This window comes from Rhinoderma darwinii, chromosome 1 (assembly GCF_050947455.1).
Source record: "Rhinoderma darwinii isolate aRhiDar2 chromosome 1, aRhiDar2.hap1, whole genome shotgun sequence".
NCBI classification, from domain to species: domain Eukaryota; kingdom Metazoa; phylum Chordata; class Amphibia; order Anura; family Rhinodermatidae; genus Rhinoderma; species Rhinoderma darwinii.
This window is the reverse complement of record NC_134687.1, coordinates 393,709,826-393,728,145: the sequence shown is the minus strand read 5'-3', so window position 1 is coordinate 393,728,145 and position 18,320 is coordinate 393,709,826. Positions and strand designations below refer to the sequence as shown.

At 41.2% G+C, this 18,320-nt stretch overlaps 1 protein-coding gene across 2 annotated transcripts in view; it reads right to left on the bottom strand.

Annotated features, from left to right (window-relative positions):
• The window catches only part of ERCC6L2 (ERCC excision repair 6 like 2), a 147,465-nt gene that overhangs the window by 104,326 nt on the left and 24,819 nt on the right, over window positions 1-18,320 (bottom strand). For both annotated transcript variants that reach the window (XM_075828822.1, XM_075828821.1), the window contains exons 5-6: window positions 7,931-8,124; window positions 6,984-7,145 (exon numbers count right to left, since the gene is read on the bottom strand). In XM_075828822.1, coding sequence (XP_075684937.1) covers window positions 6,984-7,145; window positions 7,931-8,124 — 356 coding nt within the window. The remainder of the gene's footprint in view (window positions 1-6,983; window positions 7,146-7,930; window positions 8,125-18,320) is intronic.

The window sequence follows — 18,320 nt, the reverse complement described above, 5'->3', positions numbered from 1 at the left end:
AACCACAGAAAAAGCATTTCGTAGTTGAAAGCTAAATAGCAGACTACAGGCTGTCGCTGCAGTCTGTAGTTAATGAGAAATCACGCAAAAGAGAAGATTTACATTTCTACATAATACTATATTCTTCTAATACAATATTTTTCTCCTTAATAATCTATAATTAACAAAAAATGGTTACCCTGAGATCCCCAAGTCCTCCTAGTGAGAAGCTTGCCCATGCTTGGTAATACACTCTCTATAAGCTGTGGCATAAATGTAGCAAAATAAAAGTAGAGCAGTTTGAAAGAAGATTTTGAAAGAAATCCTAACAAATTCATGTCAGTCAATCTTTTCTATAGAAAAGTCTCCCTTGTAAAGACTAGAACTAATTTTCTTGTTGGCACATCAAAAAAGGTTAACAAATGAATGTCAATTGGTATGTATTAAAAAAATAAATTAAAAAAAGGCATTAAAAAGTTCTATGCTGCTAAGAACAGACGAAGCATACATATTTCTATGCCCAAATGTGTTACAATGGTGAATATATTTGTCATGTTGTAAAATAAAGGAAATCACTATAATCAATTGAAAAAAAGGATAGTGACAGTGGAAGAAAAAAGGTAAACAGATCCAAATTAGATAGATATGAGACCAACTAAGAAAACAAGACAAAAGGTATTGCAACATAAGCAATGCTTGTTTATCATGTGGAATGACTAGTAGAGTGGGGCGGTACTGTCTACCTTGGACTCCTGTAAGTATAATTTGAATTGACAGCAGAATGGATTTTGGGGTTTTGATCACCCATAAACAACTATTTAAAAAATGAAAGAGGTAAGTCTCTAACATTGTCTAGGGATCTCTATACTCCCCTATGTAATTTATAGCAGAAATAGTGGTAACATGAACTACAAAACTAAAAGCATAAAAGAAAATAGAATTTTTGTACTCAACAAAATCATTTTCTCGTTTATATCATTGGGGGATACCAAAATAGCACCATGGGTAAAGTTCCTCGCCCCTAGGAGGCTTAGACGAAGTAGGAAAAGTCTTGGCTCCGGCCAGGCAGGGCATACCCTTCCCACAGACACTAGCTAAATCAGTTTCTACAGAAGCAGTAGGAGAAGACAAAAAACAAACAAAAACTTGTCCATGATCCCAGGAGAAAAAACAACCAAACAGCCAGAACAACAGGTCATAGCCTGAAACAAACAAAGGGATCGCAGGAGAGAGGAATCGGTGTCCCCTAATGAATTCAACGAGGAAAAGATTTTACAGTGATAAAGCCCTATGGGATGTTCCAAAGCAGTCCCAGAGGGTGGAAAGAAAATAAAAAGTACAGCCATGTGACCCGTTTAACGCACAGCTGCAACATGGCATTAGAAGAGGCCAAAGAATTAATCTGGTAAGATTTGGTGAAGGTGTGCATCGAAGTTCAGGTAGCAGTCTTGCAGACCTGAGCAACTGAGGTTTGATGCCTAACCACCCAGGAGGCAGTAACATCCCTTGCAGAGTGGGCAGTGACTAAAAATAAAGGAACTTTACTCTTGGACCGATAGGCTTCCGAAAACGCAGACCAGATCCAACGCGCAAAGGTGGCCTTGGACGCTGCCAATCTCTTGCATGGCACTTCACGAAGGACAAAAAGAGAATCGGAGTGTCGAAACGTCACTGTTGCAACCAAAAAGATGAGGACTGCCCTTACCACATCTAAAACAAAGCCCCTCCTTCAGATGAAGTGGGGAGGGACAAAAGGAAGGGAGGACGATCTCTTCATTGACATGAAAGAAAGGACGGCACAGGTCGGAACACTACTTTGTATCTATGGGATGACTAAAAAGGGGGACTTGCAGGACAGGGCAGCCATTACTAAAACCTATGTGATGGAGAACACGGCCACCAGGTGAGCAGCCTTCCAGGAAAGGAGACTATGGTAAATGTCCCTTGAAGGCTCCAAAAAGCCCCCAGTACCAAATTAAGATGCCAAGGCTTAGTAGGATTTCTGAAAGAAAGACTGCATAAGCCACCTCTTGCAAAAAAAAGTCTTCATCAGAGAATGAAAGGTCAAAGTTTGCTAAAAAAAAAAAAGAATGGACAGAGCAGATACCTGACCCTTAAGGTAAGACAATTCAAGTTCTTGTTCTAGGCCTGATTGTAGAAAGGAGAAGATCTTAGGTATGGTACGTACTATAGAATGGAAACAGCGCTGTTGGCAATAGGAGAAAAAAGCCTTTCACGTATGGTGGTAAACCTTGGCTGATTGAGGTTGCAGTCAGCCCTAGGCCTACTGGGCCCCTGGTGGTTTGTACTGCCTGGCAGAAAATCTGGGCGACGGAAGACTCTGGGGCGAAGCTGTAAATTGCCCCCTGAGCGAGTGATATGCTGCAGAGAACTGTCCCAAAATGGTGTCGGTACCCGCAAGCTGTGAGAAACAGACGTCGCAGGAAAAATAGGACCACCCCTTAGGAAAGCCTGTGTTCAGAAGCAGTTACCCTCACAGAAACTCCCACCTTGAACAACTCCCGCCCTCCAGACAGCCTATCCGATGAAGCGATCCGCCCCATAGGTGAAAGAAGTCAGGAGGAGCGGGATTAACAGCTCGGAAATAGCGGCCTTGGCCTCCAAGAAACTGCGGAGTAAATTATAGGATGCGGCCATCAGCGTTGACAGAAGGAGCAGTGCAGTAATCATTCCATCACTGCTGTGAGGCAAAGTATTTGACAAAAAAGAATAAGAATTGTGCCCGAGACACAAAAAGACATGGTAGGTACATCAACTTCTAGTTAGGTGGTCTCTTCCTATTAAAAGACGGCCATAAAGATTATGGCGAATACGGAGCCTTGTAGGATGCCCATAGATTTATTGTTACCAAGATTCTGGGAAATAGAGATGAATTGACCGCTATGGTCCCTCGTCTGAGATTCATAGTCACCCTCTGCGGTCCTCGGATGTGCACATGGTTACCTCACACATATAATGGGGTTACTGACACTCCATCTGCAAATGCAGAAAAAATAAAAGGTAGGTGACCAGCAGTAAAGGAAAGTCAGTGCAGAAAACTGCCTGGTCTCCAGGCACCCGCAGGGGGTTGACTAGGCTAGTGGCAAGGCTGACCACCCACCTGCAGCTAAGTAGAAAAAATAAAGAAAAAAACCAAAAATAAATAAATAACAGCAGACCTGAGTATCAGGTCATGTCTGCCTGCTAAGGAACACTAGGCTAAAATTGATTTAACCAGTGTCTGTGGGAAGTGTATGGTCTGTCTAGGCAGAGCCAAGACTTTTGCTACCTAGTGCCAGCCTCCTAGTAGCTATGGCCAATACACATGGTGCTGTGTCCCCAATGATATAAACTATGAAAATGCACATTTGTCAGTCTGCAATTACTTCTGAAGGTTCCGGATTTAAACATTCTTCTAAATATCTGGCAGCAAAACAAGAGGGCCTTGTTTTCTCCATGTTATGCTGGGTTTACACATCTGATATTTATTGCGGAATTTAGGTTGCGGAATCTACACTAAAATTCAGCAACAAAGTGAGGTACAATGTAAGTGAAAAAGGTTTTAATAAACCCCATTCACTTACAGCGTAAAAACAAAACTGCAGTGGAGTACTTCTGCCTGTTCGTTTTAGCGATCCATGGGAGTCTCAGCAAATGGACCCCCACCGATCAAAATTTCTGACATGTCGCTAAGACATGTCAAAAGTTGCCTGAAACTACAGTACTCTTTAAGCGGACATGCTTAGTCTCCGCTGCAGACAAAGCTCAGAGAAAGTTTGTATTAATTGACATGCTTGTTCTTACTATAGTGCCTTTAGCGATATATATTGTGGAGACCCGTGTGTCCGCCAAATTGTTTATATCTCTGTAAACATACAGTGCATGGAAAAAAGGAAGGTAGGATCCAGCGAAGTGTAGTAGTAAAGAAAAACGAAATTTCCTGCTTAATTGAAAAATAGACATCAAATGACGAACATAGAAGGAACGCACTAAAAGGTGGTCTAAATGGCAAAAGTAAGAGAGCCTACACGTTTCAAACACGATCTGTGTTCTTATTCATGGCTTATTCCAGTGTGCAAGTGCGAGCTTGAGGAGGTAAATATAACACAAAACCAGGTAAGAGGCAGTGCTAAAACAATGGGTACGCCCAACGGCTGAGACGGTGCAGGTGAAAAAAATAACCTCTGCTGGCCAGGTTAAAATTAAATATATATGATAACTAGCATGGTTATAACTAGCAATTAGATTGTATACGAAAGATAAAATAAGCTAGTGCTAGTATTTATATAGGATGAAAAAATAGAAAAATATGGGAATACGGGGTAGGTTTTCATTGCGATAACAACAATGCGTATTATGATATATTAGAAAAAATGTGGCTCGCAAGGCATCACTGGTGAATAAAGATGAATGGTAGGAAAAACAAAAAGAAAATAGAAAGGAGAAAATTGAAGAAAATATATATATATATATATATATATATATAAATATAAAGAGAAACGTACTGGACAAAAAGAAAAAGGCTAATACTGATGATGAGTGTCAAAAATAATGTGATACATAAAGCTACGTGACTAAAATGACAGAAACAAAGTTGTAATTGTGACACAAAATATAAAATATATAACATATAATAGTATCCCGTTCTTATTTGTATAATATATATGAAGATAAAAACAGAGTATCTTATTTGTAGTCAGAAACTGCTAAGCTAGAACTGTATAGTAGATTATAAACAAAAGACACATTCACGTAAAAACGGAGTATCTTTTTGCAATATAAATTGATAGACTAAATCTATGTAGTGAGTCACTAGCATGCCACAAATATGAAAATAAAAACGGAGTGTCTTATTCTTTATCCATTATTAAAGACTAGATATGTATGATCGGTCACAAAAATGGGCAGATGTCGGTTATAGTAGTAGTAATATGTGCGTTAGTTTGACGTTGGATAATATAGGTCTAAATAACCGTAAGGGTAAAAGCTTCTCCTCGTAATATGCGAGGCGTCTGTGACGCTCGTATATCTTGAGCTGCTCTTCATTGACTTCAATGAAGAACGGCTCAAATTACGTTGCAAAGAAGTGTCCTGCACTTCTTTGCCGAGGCAGTCAATTTACGCGTCGTCGTTTGACAGCTGTCAAACGACGACGCGTAAATGACAGGTCGTCTGCACAGTACGTCGGCAAACCATTTCAAATGAATGGGCAGATGTTTGCCGACATATTGTAGCCCTATTTTCAGACGTAAAACGAGGCATAATATGCCTCGTTTACGTCTGAAAATAGGTCGTGTGAACCCAGCCTAACAAAACCGCATTACATGTGAAAACAAAATATCATATTGTTGATCAAAACTGATGGGCTAGAACTATATAATGGATTATAGACATATAAAACATTCACGTAAGAATAGAGTATCTTGTCTACAATATAAGCTGGTAGACTAGAACTGTATAATGGGTCACTGACATGACACATATGTGAGAGTAAAAACGGAATATCTTATTCTTTGTCTATTATAATAGACTATATCTATATAGTAAGTCGCAGGAATGGATAGATATCGCTTGCGGTAATGTCAATGTGTGCATTATTTTGCAGTTGGGTGCTGTAGGTGTAAAAAAAAATTCCCAACACGACCGCAGTAGGTGAAAAAACAGGAACATATTCACATAAGAGCAGGGTATCTTATCCCCAATAAAAATTTACAGGCTGGAACTGTATAGTAGGTGACTGGCATGACACATATATAGAGGCAAAAATAAATAAAGTGTCCCATTATTTATCTTTTACGATGGACTAGATATATATGATAAGTCAAGGAAATGAACAGATATCAGTTATAATAATAGTTATAATAATAACTCCATAATTCTTAAATGGAAGAAGTTTGGAACAACCAGGACTTCCCAGAGTTGGCCGCCCCACCAGACTAAGTAATTGGGGGAGAAGGGCCTTGGTAAGAGAGGTGACCAAGAACCCAATGCTCACTCTGGCTGAGCTCCAAAGATCCTGTGTGCAGATGGGAGAAACTTCCAGAAGGTCAACCATCACTACTCATCACCTGCCCAATACATCCCAACAGTGAAGCATGGTGGTGGCAGCATCATGTTGGGGGTGTTTTTCAGCAGTTGGGACAGGGAGACTGGTCAGGGTTAAGGGAAAGATGAATGAAGCAAAGTAGAGAGATATCCTTAATGAAAACCTGATCCGGAGTGCTCTGGACCTCAGACTGGGCCAAAGTTTCACCTTCCAACAAGACAATGACCCTAAGCACACAGCCAAGACTACACAGGAGTGGCTTAGGGACAAGTCCGTGAATGTCCTTGAGCCGCCCAGCCAGAGCCCTGCCTTGAACCGAATCAAACATCTCTGGGGAGACCTGAAAATGTCTGTCCACCGACAGTCCCCATCCGACCTGACAGAGCTTGAGAGGGTCTGCAGAGAGGAATCGCAGAAAATCCCCAAATCCAGGTGTGCAAACCTTGTGGCATCATACCCAAGAAGACTGGAGGCTGTTATCACTGCCAAAGGTGCTCAACTAAGTACTGAGTAAAGGGTCTGAATACTTATGTCAATGCAATATTTTAGTTTTTCCCCAATAAATTAGCAGATTACTAACAATCTGTTTTTACTTTGTCATTATGTGGTATTGAGTACAGAATGACGGGGGGAAAACTGGATTTTTTATTTTAGCACAAGGCCTCAAAATAACAAAACGTGAAAAAATTGAAGGGTCTGAAAAATTTCCAAATGCATTGTATATAATTGCATGCAATGTTTGCTTTTGGGTTTATTAAAAAAAACGTAATAAAAAGATTTAAAAAAAATAAAAAAGAGAAAACTGTGAGAAAGTTTGTCTTTTATAGTAAGCTTCCTGCCAGCTAATGCAGCCCAAGCCAAGCCCTTTCTTCTAAACTTATTGCTAACACAGCTGTTGAAATGGTCGAAGGAAAACAGTTATTTTTAACAGTAATTTCCCAATTACTAAGATACATACCAGTCCATAACACACCACAGCTCCTCCATGTTGTTCTGTAGTATGGTCCCTGTAAGTCCAATTCGAATTTTGCACCTTAACGCTTTCATGACCTCTGTCACTCGTGCCTTTGGATTTTTTATTTTATGCACTTCATCCACAATGACTGCTGACCATTGTATACTGTAGATTGGAAGAAAAGAACATGTCCCCATCAAGAGGACAGCAATAGCTACATGCATTGTAGTTAAAATTTCCACATTCCCCTTACATCTAGTCATTAATTCCTTTAGCAATCAGGTTGAAAACCAAAACAGGTCTGTCAACGTATAAAATGATGTGACTTTTAACCAAAGAGAACAAAGTCCTAGTGTTCCCCAGTAGCAAGTGCTCCAGATACAATCACTTCTAGTGGAATAGCATCCAGTCAAATCCATTCATGGTTTACTCCTAGTGGAGAAAAGTCTATCATGGTCACGTGATGGACACACAGGTGCTGGGGTCGTTACAGTATGTGCATCACAGGTAAGTTTTCTAACAAGCCGTGCACCTGTGTGTCCATCATATGAGCAGGACAAATTTTACAATAAAGGTTTCTTTCTCTATATTCCAGCTTTACGATTATACTATGTGTCGTATTGTGTCCATAAAACATGAATTGTAATATTGCCTTGTAAGGCCCTCCTTACACGGCAGATTTTGTATGGCGGGTCCCACCGCAAAAAATCCACCACGGAACAATTCCTCCCAGTGACTTCAATGGGAGGTTCGGGCAGAATCCTCCTGAAGATCGAGCTGGACGCTTCTATTTACCTCTAGCTGAAAAAAATCAGCTAGCGGGAAACAGGAGCGTCCGACTCCCATTGAAATGAATGGGAGGCGGAAATTTGCCGCAAAATCATGTGTTTTTCAATGAACCTTTCTATTAGTTGTATAAACATTTATGTATATCATGTATTTCCACTTACCTATCGATATCATCTAAACACAGACGGAGTGTCTCATAAGTAGTTAAAGCAATTTCATATTTCCCCTGTCTAAGTCGTTCTAGTTCAAAATCTTTCCGATTTCCATGAATGATTGTCAGCTTGAAATATCCCCATGTCTCTAGCTCATCTCTCCAGTTGAAAAGCACAGATAAAGGAGAAACAATCAGAAAAACCTGAAATAAAACAACAACAATGAAGCATTAAGGACCCATTTTTATTTTTTTCCCTTTTTTTAGCCTAAAGAATATGTACACCTTTAAAGACTTTTTTCTCTTACTAATACAATGTTTTAGAGTGTTTTGTGCAACTCTGTAATTTACTTTTTTTTTTTTTTTAAATGTACTGTTTGAGATTCAGCTTCTATGTAACCTGGATACATAGAAGTTGTATTCTGCGCTGAAGCTCGAATCCGTCAGGTCAGCGGAACTGATGGCTTCGAGAGAGCAGGTCTTACGTGTTTCCGACACGCGGGATCGAGCGGTTATTGATCACATCTAAGTTCATAACATAGATGTGATCGATAACAGGTGGATCCTGCGTGTCTCGGCTGTCACCGAAGCCGTCCGTCCCGCTGAGTCGCAAAACTCAGAGCAGGTCCTATTCCTATCCTGTCCGGTCTCGCCCATTCAAGTCTATGGCGACGTGAAAACCCCGGACGGCACGCACGAATGTGTACTGTCCGTATGCCGGCCGTGTTTTGTGGATGACTTGCTAGGCGACGGGGAATATGTGACCTTCTCAGGTGGTTGGGACAAGCTATTGACATAATTTCCTACCTTCCATTTTGTTTTTTTGCAGATCCGTGTATACGGATGACATAGGGATGCAATAAAGACCGTGTTTACGGACACACAGGACAGATGCGGAGGACACGCTGATGACATACGGACCACAAAAACAGACAACAGATCCGTTGTTTAGGGGCCACAAAATACAAATGGTCATGTGCATGTAGTCTTTGGCTGGGTTCACATATATTACAAATATATTCTAGTATGATTATTAAAAATATTGGTTACTCAAAAAGATAGGGAAATAAAAAGTGTGAAACCCTTGTAAAATGTATGTGAATAATTTGTAACGGATTTTCTTATTAGGATCAGACCTGTGGAACATTCCTCCATACAAACCTGTTCAAGTTTTTTTTTAACCATTCTTATAGAGAAAACCAGGGAAGGGGAGTTTGAGGTGGTTTTGACCATTGTACATGAACAGCCAGCTATAGATTATTCTGATCATTTCTATTGGATTGAAACTTAAGGCATAAGCAAGATATGTCGGCAGAACACCCTCTATCCCTCACAGTGCTCGGGCCATATAAAGCCTTAACGTGACACCATCCAGCCGGGTCTCCATAGAAATATGAATTTTTCCTTTGATCATAAAATAAGCTACATTTTGACCCACGCAGGGGTCTTTATCAAGCATGCTCGATAAAACCACTGCGTTGGTTTGAAATGTAGCTTGTTTTATGATGGAAGAATTTAATATTTCTATGGATACCCGGCTGGATGCGGTCGCATTAAGGCTTTATATGAGACTTAAAAACGGTCTTTCAAAAATAAGGGCTAACAAAGTGTAAGGTTTGGTACATAATAATATAGATATGAGCAGCTTGGACAGAGGCAGATGACATCATCAGATGCAACAAAAGAGGTGTCTAATGGACAGTAAACAATGGCCAGAAAAAGCAGAGAAAAAACTCTAGTACTGTAGATCAGAGCAAACATTTAATAGCATACCAAGACCTTAAACATTTGCCAACCGCAATCACTTCCTATACACTCAGGGTATATTCACACGGCAGCGTCCGTTACTGTTGAAATTACGGGGCTGTTTTCAGGAGAAAACAGCTCCGTAATTTCAGCCGTAATGGCATGTTGAGGCGCTTTTCGCTGCGTCTATTACGGACGTAATTGGAGCTGTTTTTCCATGGAGTCAATGGAAAACGGCTCCATTTACGTCTGAAGAAGTGACAGGCACTTCTTTGGCGCGGGCGTCTTTTTTACGCCCCGCCTTTTGATAGCGGGGCGTAAAAAAAAAATGACCGTCGGAACAGAACATTGTAAGACCCATTCAAATGAATCGGCAGATGTTTGCCGACGCTATTGAGCCGCATTTTCGGATGTAATTCGGGGCTAAAACGCCCGAATTACGTCCGTAAATAGTGTGTGTGAACCCAGCCTAATACCTATAAAGTCCAGGCCAGACAGAAAACCTGTTTCAGCAATAACATGCATATACGTCAATACTGGATATAGAATACCTATGAAGACATATATAGACAACAATACTAGAAGTGTAAATAACCATAGAACAAGTAAAGCACTAACCAATATCAAAAAAATATCTTTATTTGGAAAATATTTAAAAACATACATAGACCATCACATACAATATAAAACAACACATAATAAAAATGTGGTAGTGGTATCTAGGAGCAACAAATGTATCATATTATACATCCATGGAATCAAACAGTGTATTGTCAAGGTATTGACAATACTGTACAAGAATCCCTCAACAGTTAACGGTACACTAAATATGTACACACTGGACAAAAAATACAAATGACAGTGTCAGAGAGACTAATCCATTATATAAAATCAGGATCAGATCCATGTCAAATACCAACCCATATTCTGCATGTCTGCACCTAAATGAGTCAACCACAGACCACACCCCGACGTACGTTTCGCCGTCAGCTTTTTCAAACTTTTTTTAGCCCTTGAAAAATATTTTTCAATATTTGCCAAATAAAGATATATTTTTTTGATATTGGTTAGTGCTTTATTTGTACTATGGTTATTTACACTTCTAGTATTGTTGTCTATATATGTCTTCATAGGTATTCTACTTCCTATACACTGTTCAGGATTTTTAAACTTTCCACTAGACCATTTTTACGGACTGTTTCGGATTCTGGCCAGTGTATTTCAGTGTGTTTTGAAATGTTGTATTAAAATGTTCGCCAGCTTAATTCTAATCTATCACGACGTAGTCCAGAATGTGCAGTATGCTGCATCTCTGATCTAGTTTTGGGGTCAATGTTAAGGAGGAGTTCCCACTGAATTATATGGCCGTCAATGGAAACATCATCATAATAATAAATTGCAATTCGGCAATAGCAGTTTAACCTGCCAGAACAGGTACACAGGTAGTCGAATTGTGGGATCAGATTGACATAAAGGGTTGCAAAAGATACTTTGTAATTGACAGATAAATCAACAGATGGAAAGTAAGGATAAATTGTTAAAAAGTTACTTGCTTTTCTAATCTACCAGGATCAGTTAGTAAACAAAAAAGTAAAATTGTTATGTGCTCACTCTTTTCAATCATGAAACAGAGTCCTGCTTAATCTTGCCAAGTGACTCTCATGGTTGGAGCCCTGTAGATTGATTTCTATCCGATTTCTTGTCCTGGCGTGTCTTCTGGGCCGCTCTCAATGTCAGTAATTCACGCTCAAGTTAATGTGATCATAAGCATCAGGCCCTAATAAAGTTATACAAGCGAGGGTTACTGTATTCACTAAATAGCGTCCTAAAGTGCCAAGTTGGGTAGGGGGCTTAAGAAAAAGGATCCCCAGAAGTGCCCTTCACAAACAGGAGTCAAAGATTGCATTACAGGTTCCTTTACAATGCTACTGACTGGCTAAGTGGGTTCCTGTTATAGATCGTATGACTCCACTGAACCAGGAACCGCTTTTGTTCAGCCCCCGTATGGCACTTTGAGGGCTTAGTGGGTGTAATTGTACCCACAAACATACCTGTTTTAAGTTGTTATACTTATGCCCTTATTTAATAGGTATGTCACAGTGATAGGTTGCGTTTAAGGCAAAAATACATAAACTTCAATACATTAAAATAATATTTATTAAGTCTTAAATAACTGCTGACCCGTATGCATGTCTGAACTTTAACAGACATATGAGAAAATTCCTATTACTTCACATATCCTGTCATTATTAGTGTTATATATCATTCACCATATAACTCAGCATTCTGGAATAACTTTAAAATTACAAATGTGATGCTTCATTGCAGAAATCAACTCAACAGCTCCCAAACCGACAAAAAAAAAAGGATTTCCCCAGATCATTTAGAGCACGTTTTATTAATTTTAATACATATGTCCTAAGGTCTAATATCAACTAAACCTGATCCAATCACCTTGTCATATCAAGGACAAATACAAATTCATTTCCTCTTCAACTGCAGTAACAATACAAGATGTCTGCTCTGGGGAGAGTTCATTCATCAGCAGTCACCCTTCACAGTCTTCTGTGGCCAAAAAATTATTCCAAAATATGCCCTTTTTATGTTTTATGAGTTAAGCTCAAGTGGAGACAAGTCGTATCTAGTATGTGCTGTTCCAAATCTGCAGGTCAGTGAATGAGTATTTGCTTTATTTTTCCACTTCATACTGAGGAGGGAACAGGGGTCATGTATGGGAAGTGTTCTACAAGGGGTTACAGAATCACAGCGGAAAAAGACGTCAAGCTTAAGACAGTTAAAAAGTGTCTCACGTTTCATGAAACATATAAATCAAAAATCTCTTTCCAGTAGTCAGATAACTTGTAATACCTAAAATATATCTAGTTTACTTTGACTGCTCTACGTTTCGGGAATCAACTTTTCTTTTTATATTCAAGAAAAATAATAAAAATTTATATACACACACCAATCAGTCATAACATTAAAACCACTGACAGGTGAAGGGAATAACAGTGATTAACTTGTTATAATGTTGCCTGTTTAAGTAGTTGGATATATTAGGCAGCAAATGCATAGTCAGTTCTTGTAGTTGATGTGTTGGAAGCAGGAAAATGGCAAGTGCAAAAATCTGAGAAACTGACAAGGGCCAAATTATGATGGCTAGACGACGGGTCAGAGAATTTCCAAAATGGCAGGTCTTGTGAGGTGTTCTTGGTATACAGTGGTTAGTAGATTCCAAAAGGTGTCCAAGGAAGAATAACGGGGTCATAGGCGACCAAGACTAGCCTATCTGGCCCAATCCCACAGTAGCGCTACTGTAGTACAAATTGCTGAAAAAGTTTATGCTGACTATGATAGAAAGGTGTCAGAACACAGTGCATCGCTGCTTGCTGCGTTAGTGGCTGTGAAGACGCAGACCAAAATGGCAGGTCTTGTGAGTTGTTCTTGGTATACAGTGGTTAGTAGCTGCCAAAAGGTGCCTAAAATGGACACGTGAGCAAAGAACTGGACTAGGAAATAATGGAAGAAGGTGGCCTGGTCTGATGAATCAAAATATATTTTATATCATGTGGACAGTTGGCTGCGTGTGCACCACTTACCTGGGAAAGGATGAGAAGAAGGCAATCCAGCGGAGGCAGTAAGATGATCTGGGTAACATTCTTTGGGGAACCTTGAGTCCTGGTGGTCATATGGATGTTACTTTGACAAGTACCACCTACCTAAACATTGTTGAATACCAAGTAAACCCCTTCATGGCAATGGTATTCCCTAATGGCAGTGGCCTCTTTCAGCAGGATAATACACCCTATCACACTGCAAAAATAGTTTCCAGTAATGGTTGAAAAACATGACAAAGATTTCAAGGTGTTGACTTGGCCTCCAAGTTGCCCAGATATCAAACCAACCAAGCATCTGTGGGATGTGCTGGAAAAAAGAAGTTCAATCAATGGGGGCCGCACTTAACAACTTACAGGACAAAGGGGTATTCCCAGAATCGACAATTATCACTTATCCACAGGATAGTTGTTAATTGCCTGACCGCTCGTGGGCCGCACTGCTGGGGCCCCCACCTATCACGAGAAAAGGGGGGTCCCGAACTCCCCATTTCTCCTCACTGCTCGACAGCAGTGAAGAGGAAATTAGAAGGAAGCAGTGGTCAGGCTGGGAATGACTGAAAAAGCTAAATACATTGCTCGGCTGTTTCCGTAAGTCCCATATACATTAAATGGAGCGGCGGGCACATGTTCGATTCCTGTTTCATTAAAGCCCCGCAGTGAACGGGGCTGCAGTGAGGAGGTTCTAGGGGTGCGGAACCCCGTTCTCGCGATCAGTTGGGGTCTCAGTGGTAGGGCCCCAGCTATAAGAAAATGATCACCTATACTGTGGATAGGTGATCATTTTCGTTCGGGGCAACCACTTCAAAGGATTTACTGCCCTTAAAAGGATTTGGTGGCAAAGACCACCTTTAGGTCTTCTGGAGTCCATGCCTCGACGGCTCAGTGCTGTTTTGGCGGCACAAGGGGGACCTACAGAATATTAGGCAGGTGGCTTTAAAGCGTACCTCCAATGACATTGCCTAAAAATCATTTTTGCACAGCTGACTAGAGCCTTTTACTACCATTCCGACGATACCTATATTATGCAGATATCTTCTTCCTAGCCCAAGATCCGGCCGCATATCAGAGACTACATATAAAACACTTCTGTGTGAGACATCAACTAAGGGAACTGAGGCAAAAACAGTTCCCTTATTTCCCATGATGTGGGGATTTCAAGTCATGAGCTAACACAAGAGCTTAACTAATCAGGTTGCAGAATCTCCTACTGCAATCTCTCCCCAGCATATATTTTCTCTACAGACGTCTTATGCAAGGCAAGGGTGAAGACAGACAAGTGCTGAGAGCTGCCATCACTGGATGGGCTGGGAGTGACTCAATGAGTTGCTGGTAGGTTGTCTGAGGTATCTGGAGCCATTCTGACTGCAGTGTATGCCACATTTGCTGGAAGGTGCATGGAGGGGGATCCATAGGGCGAACAAGATGATCGAGGTGGTCCCAAAGATGATCACTTGGGGCGAATTAGGGGACCAGGGAAGTATTCGGTAGTCTTGGTCGTGCTCTTCCAACCACTGTCAGACACTTCTAGCCGTGTGACATGTCGCATTGTCTTGCTGGAAGATTCCATCTGCCCCAGGGAAGACAAACAGCATGTATGAGTGGTCGTGATCTGCAATGATGGATTCATACCCAAATCGGTTCAGAGTGCCTTCCACATGGATAAATGGGTCCAGAGAATGCCATGAAAATATTCCCCAGACCATAACAATGCAGCCACCAGCTTGTGTTCCTCCAGCAATGCTTGCAGGGTGTTTTTTCTCTTGTTCTCTGATGTTTCTCGCCTGACACGCCAACTTCCATCCGTTCAATGAAGCAGAAAACGTGACTCATCAGAGAAGGCAACCCTTTGCCAATCATTGGTGGTCCAATTAAGATACTGCCGTGCAAATCGAAGCCTTTTTTTCCAATGCACCTTTGTTAGGAAAGAAACAGTGACCATCCGTCTGATTCGGAGGCCCATTCGCAGTAGGGTTTGCTGAACTGTTGTTTTAGACACACGTCTGGTAGCCCCCTGGTTGTTTTTCATGGTGAGTTGCTCCACTGTAGCGTGTCGTTTGGCCTTCGTGCACCTTCGTAGCCGACATTAACCTCTCACATTAATGGCACGTGGTGCTCTGCAGGTTCCACGTCGGTTATTCACAAAAGGTGCCATTTGTCCACTCACAATACACTTTCACCACAGCAGCACACGAACAGTTCACAAACTGCGCTGTTTGAGAAATACTGCCACCCTTGGCCCGAAAACCAATAATCATCCCTTTCCGCAACTCTGAGAAATCTTTTACCTATGGCAACAACGAGCGATATGTGTTCAGACAGCCTATCGCACACCTTATGTACCCACCAAGCTATCCCATGACACATCACTTCCTTCATGGACTACACGCTGCCGACATCGAAAGTAGGAGGTGGTCATAATAATGTGACTCGACTGTGTATATATGCACACATACATACTAGTCCTTCTCAATAAATTAGAATATCAAAAAGTTTATTTCAGTAATTCAATTCAAAAAGTGAAACTCATATTACATAGATTCATTAAACACAGAGTGATCTATTTCCAGCATTTTTTTCTTTTAATGTTGATGAGTATAGCGAACAGTTAATGAAAACCCCAAATTTTGCATCTCAGAAGAAAAATTTAAAAATATTGATTACTTACCGGTAATCGGTTTTTCAAGAACCTATGACAGCACCCCTGGAGAGACGTCCCATGCGCTGGACAGGAAACCTGAGGATATAAAAAGGGACACACCTCTCCACACACCCAGTCTTTATAAAGAACTCAGGATGAGAAATAGTTTAGTTTATATTGTTGTTTTGTTTTTGTTTTGTTTTTTTGCACCTTCCTAGTGAAATTCCCTTAGACCTTTATATATACAATATTTACAAAGAATCCCTTTGAATTTAGGTTAGCGATCTACCTTATGAGGGCTCATCTGCCACAAACCATAGGGAGGGTAACAGCGGAGTGCTGTCATAGGTTCTTGAATAACCAATTACCGGTAAGTAATCAATCTTTTACCCTTTCACCTATGTCAGCACCCCTGAAGATGTAAAATAGAAATCAGTATTTTTAGGGTGGGACCATAGTTTGTAGCACCTTTCTACCAAAGGCCAAGTCAGAGGCTGTATGCAGTTGTAATCGGTAGTGCTTGAAAAAGGTGTGAGGAGAACTCCATGTCTAGAGATGCCTCTGCTCTCTCTGCCCACGAAATGGACACAGCCCTGGTGGAGTGAGCTCCGAAAAACTCTGGGGGTTTGAGCTTCTGATTTATGTAGGCTAATTGTATGGCCTGCTTAATCCACCTTGCTATAGTGGCTCTACTGGCTGCCGAACCCTTGTTATGACCCTGAAACTGGACAAACAAATTGTCTGAGGATCTTAGATCCTGGGTAATATTTAGGTACTGACTAGGCATCTTCTTACGTCTAGGCAGTTAAACTGTTGTTCCCTCTGATTTTTTTGGGGAATCACAAAAGGAGGGAAGAACAATATCTTGGTCTAAATGAAAGGGAGAAATCCTGGTAAGGTTTTTAAGATGACTCTATCGTCTAACAGTAGGGTATGTGGAGGGAAGGCAGAGAGGGTCTGAATCTCACTCGCTCTACGGGCTGATGTAATGGCTAACAAGAATGTCATTTTGAGTGTCAGCATTTTCAAGGATAGAGAGAGTCTATTGGTTCAAATGGTGGATTTATCATAGACTGGAGAATGAGATTTAAGTCCCAGTGAGGAACTGGGGATCTTATTTGGGGTTTAAGTCCTGCAGGCAGCATTTAGGAATCTCTTGATCCAGGGGTGTTCTGCTAATTTTTAATTAAAGAAGGAACTTAAAGCAGAAATCTGAACCTTTAACGTACTAGGCCTAAGGTTTTTATTTAATCCTGCCTGGAGGAAATCCAATATTAAAGGGATATCTGGTTTGGTTAAAGGATTAATATCCTTGCCTGTAAAATTCAAGAATGCTTTCCAGGACCTCAGATATATTTTTGAGGTAACTGGTTTCCTATTGGCTAGTAAGGTGGAAATGACGGATTCTGAGAATCCTCTTTGCCTGAGGATTATCCTTTCAGTTTCCAGGCTGTCAGATGGAGTTTCTGAATGTCTGGGTGTATTACTGGGCCCTGATATAGGAGATCTGACATGTTCGGGAGAATCCATAGTTGGTCTGAAGACATTTTCCTCAACCACGTGAACCATGGTCTCTTTGGCCAGAAGGGGGCTATTAATATCACACTGGCCTTGTCTTCTCTGACCTTTCTTATTACTCTTGGGAGGAGGTTCAGGGGGGGGGGGGGGGGGCGTAACCCCTCTCTGGACTCCAATACTGGGAGAATGCGTCTATTGCTGTTGGGTGGTGTAAAGAGTTTAGGGAGAAGAATCTTTGGGTCTTTCTGTTTTCCCTGGACGCAAATAGATCTATTGATGGGGTCCCCCATTTGAGGACAATTTTCTGAAATACTGCTGTATTCAGGCACCATTCTGATTGGCAAAGCCTTTCTCGGCTTAGGAAGTCTGCCACCTGGTTGTCTTTTCCCTTCAGATGGACAGCTGATGGGGTCAATAGGTGGTGTTCTGCCGGAAAAAAGATCTGTGAGGATAAGTCCATCAGCGAGGCCGATCTTGTACTCCCCTGCCGATTTATATAAGAAACTGTGGTCGTATTGTCGGAATAGATCTTTAAGTGTCGACCTGAAATTGCTGGCATGGATCTCTTCAAGGCCTGAAGAACTGCCGCCAGTTCCCAGAAGTTGGAGGATTTCTGAATGGTCCGTTGATCCCACTGACCCTGAAGAAAAGAGGAGTCGTAATGAGCTCCCCACCCCCAAGGTCTCGCATCTGTGGTAATGTTGAAAGTAGGGGTTAACTTCCATGGAATACCCCGCATGAGGTTCTCCATGTTCAACCACCATCTGAGAGACAGCCTTGATTTCATGAGATGTGTAGGGGTTGGTCTAGGGAGACTGCACCTGTCCCACTGATTTAAAATGTCCCACTGTAGGGCCCTGGACCTGAAGTGAGCCCATAGT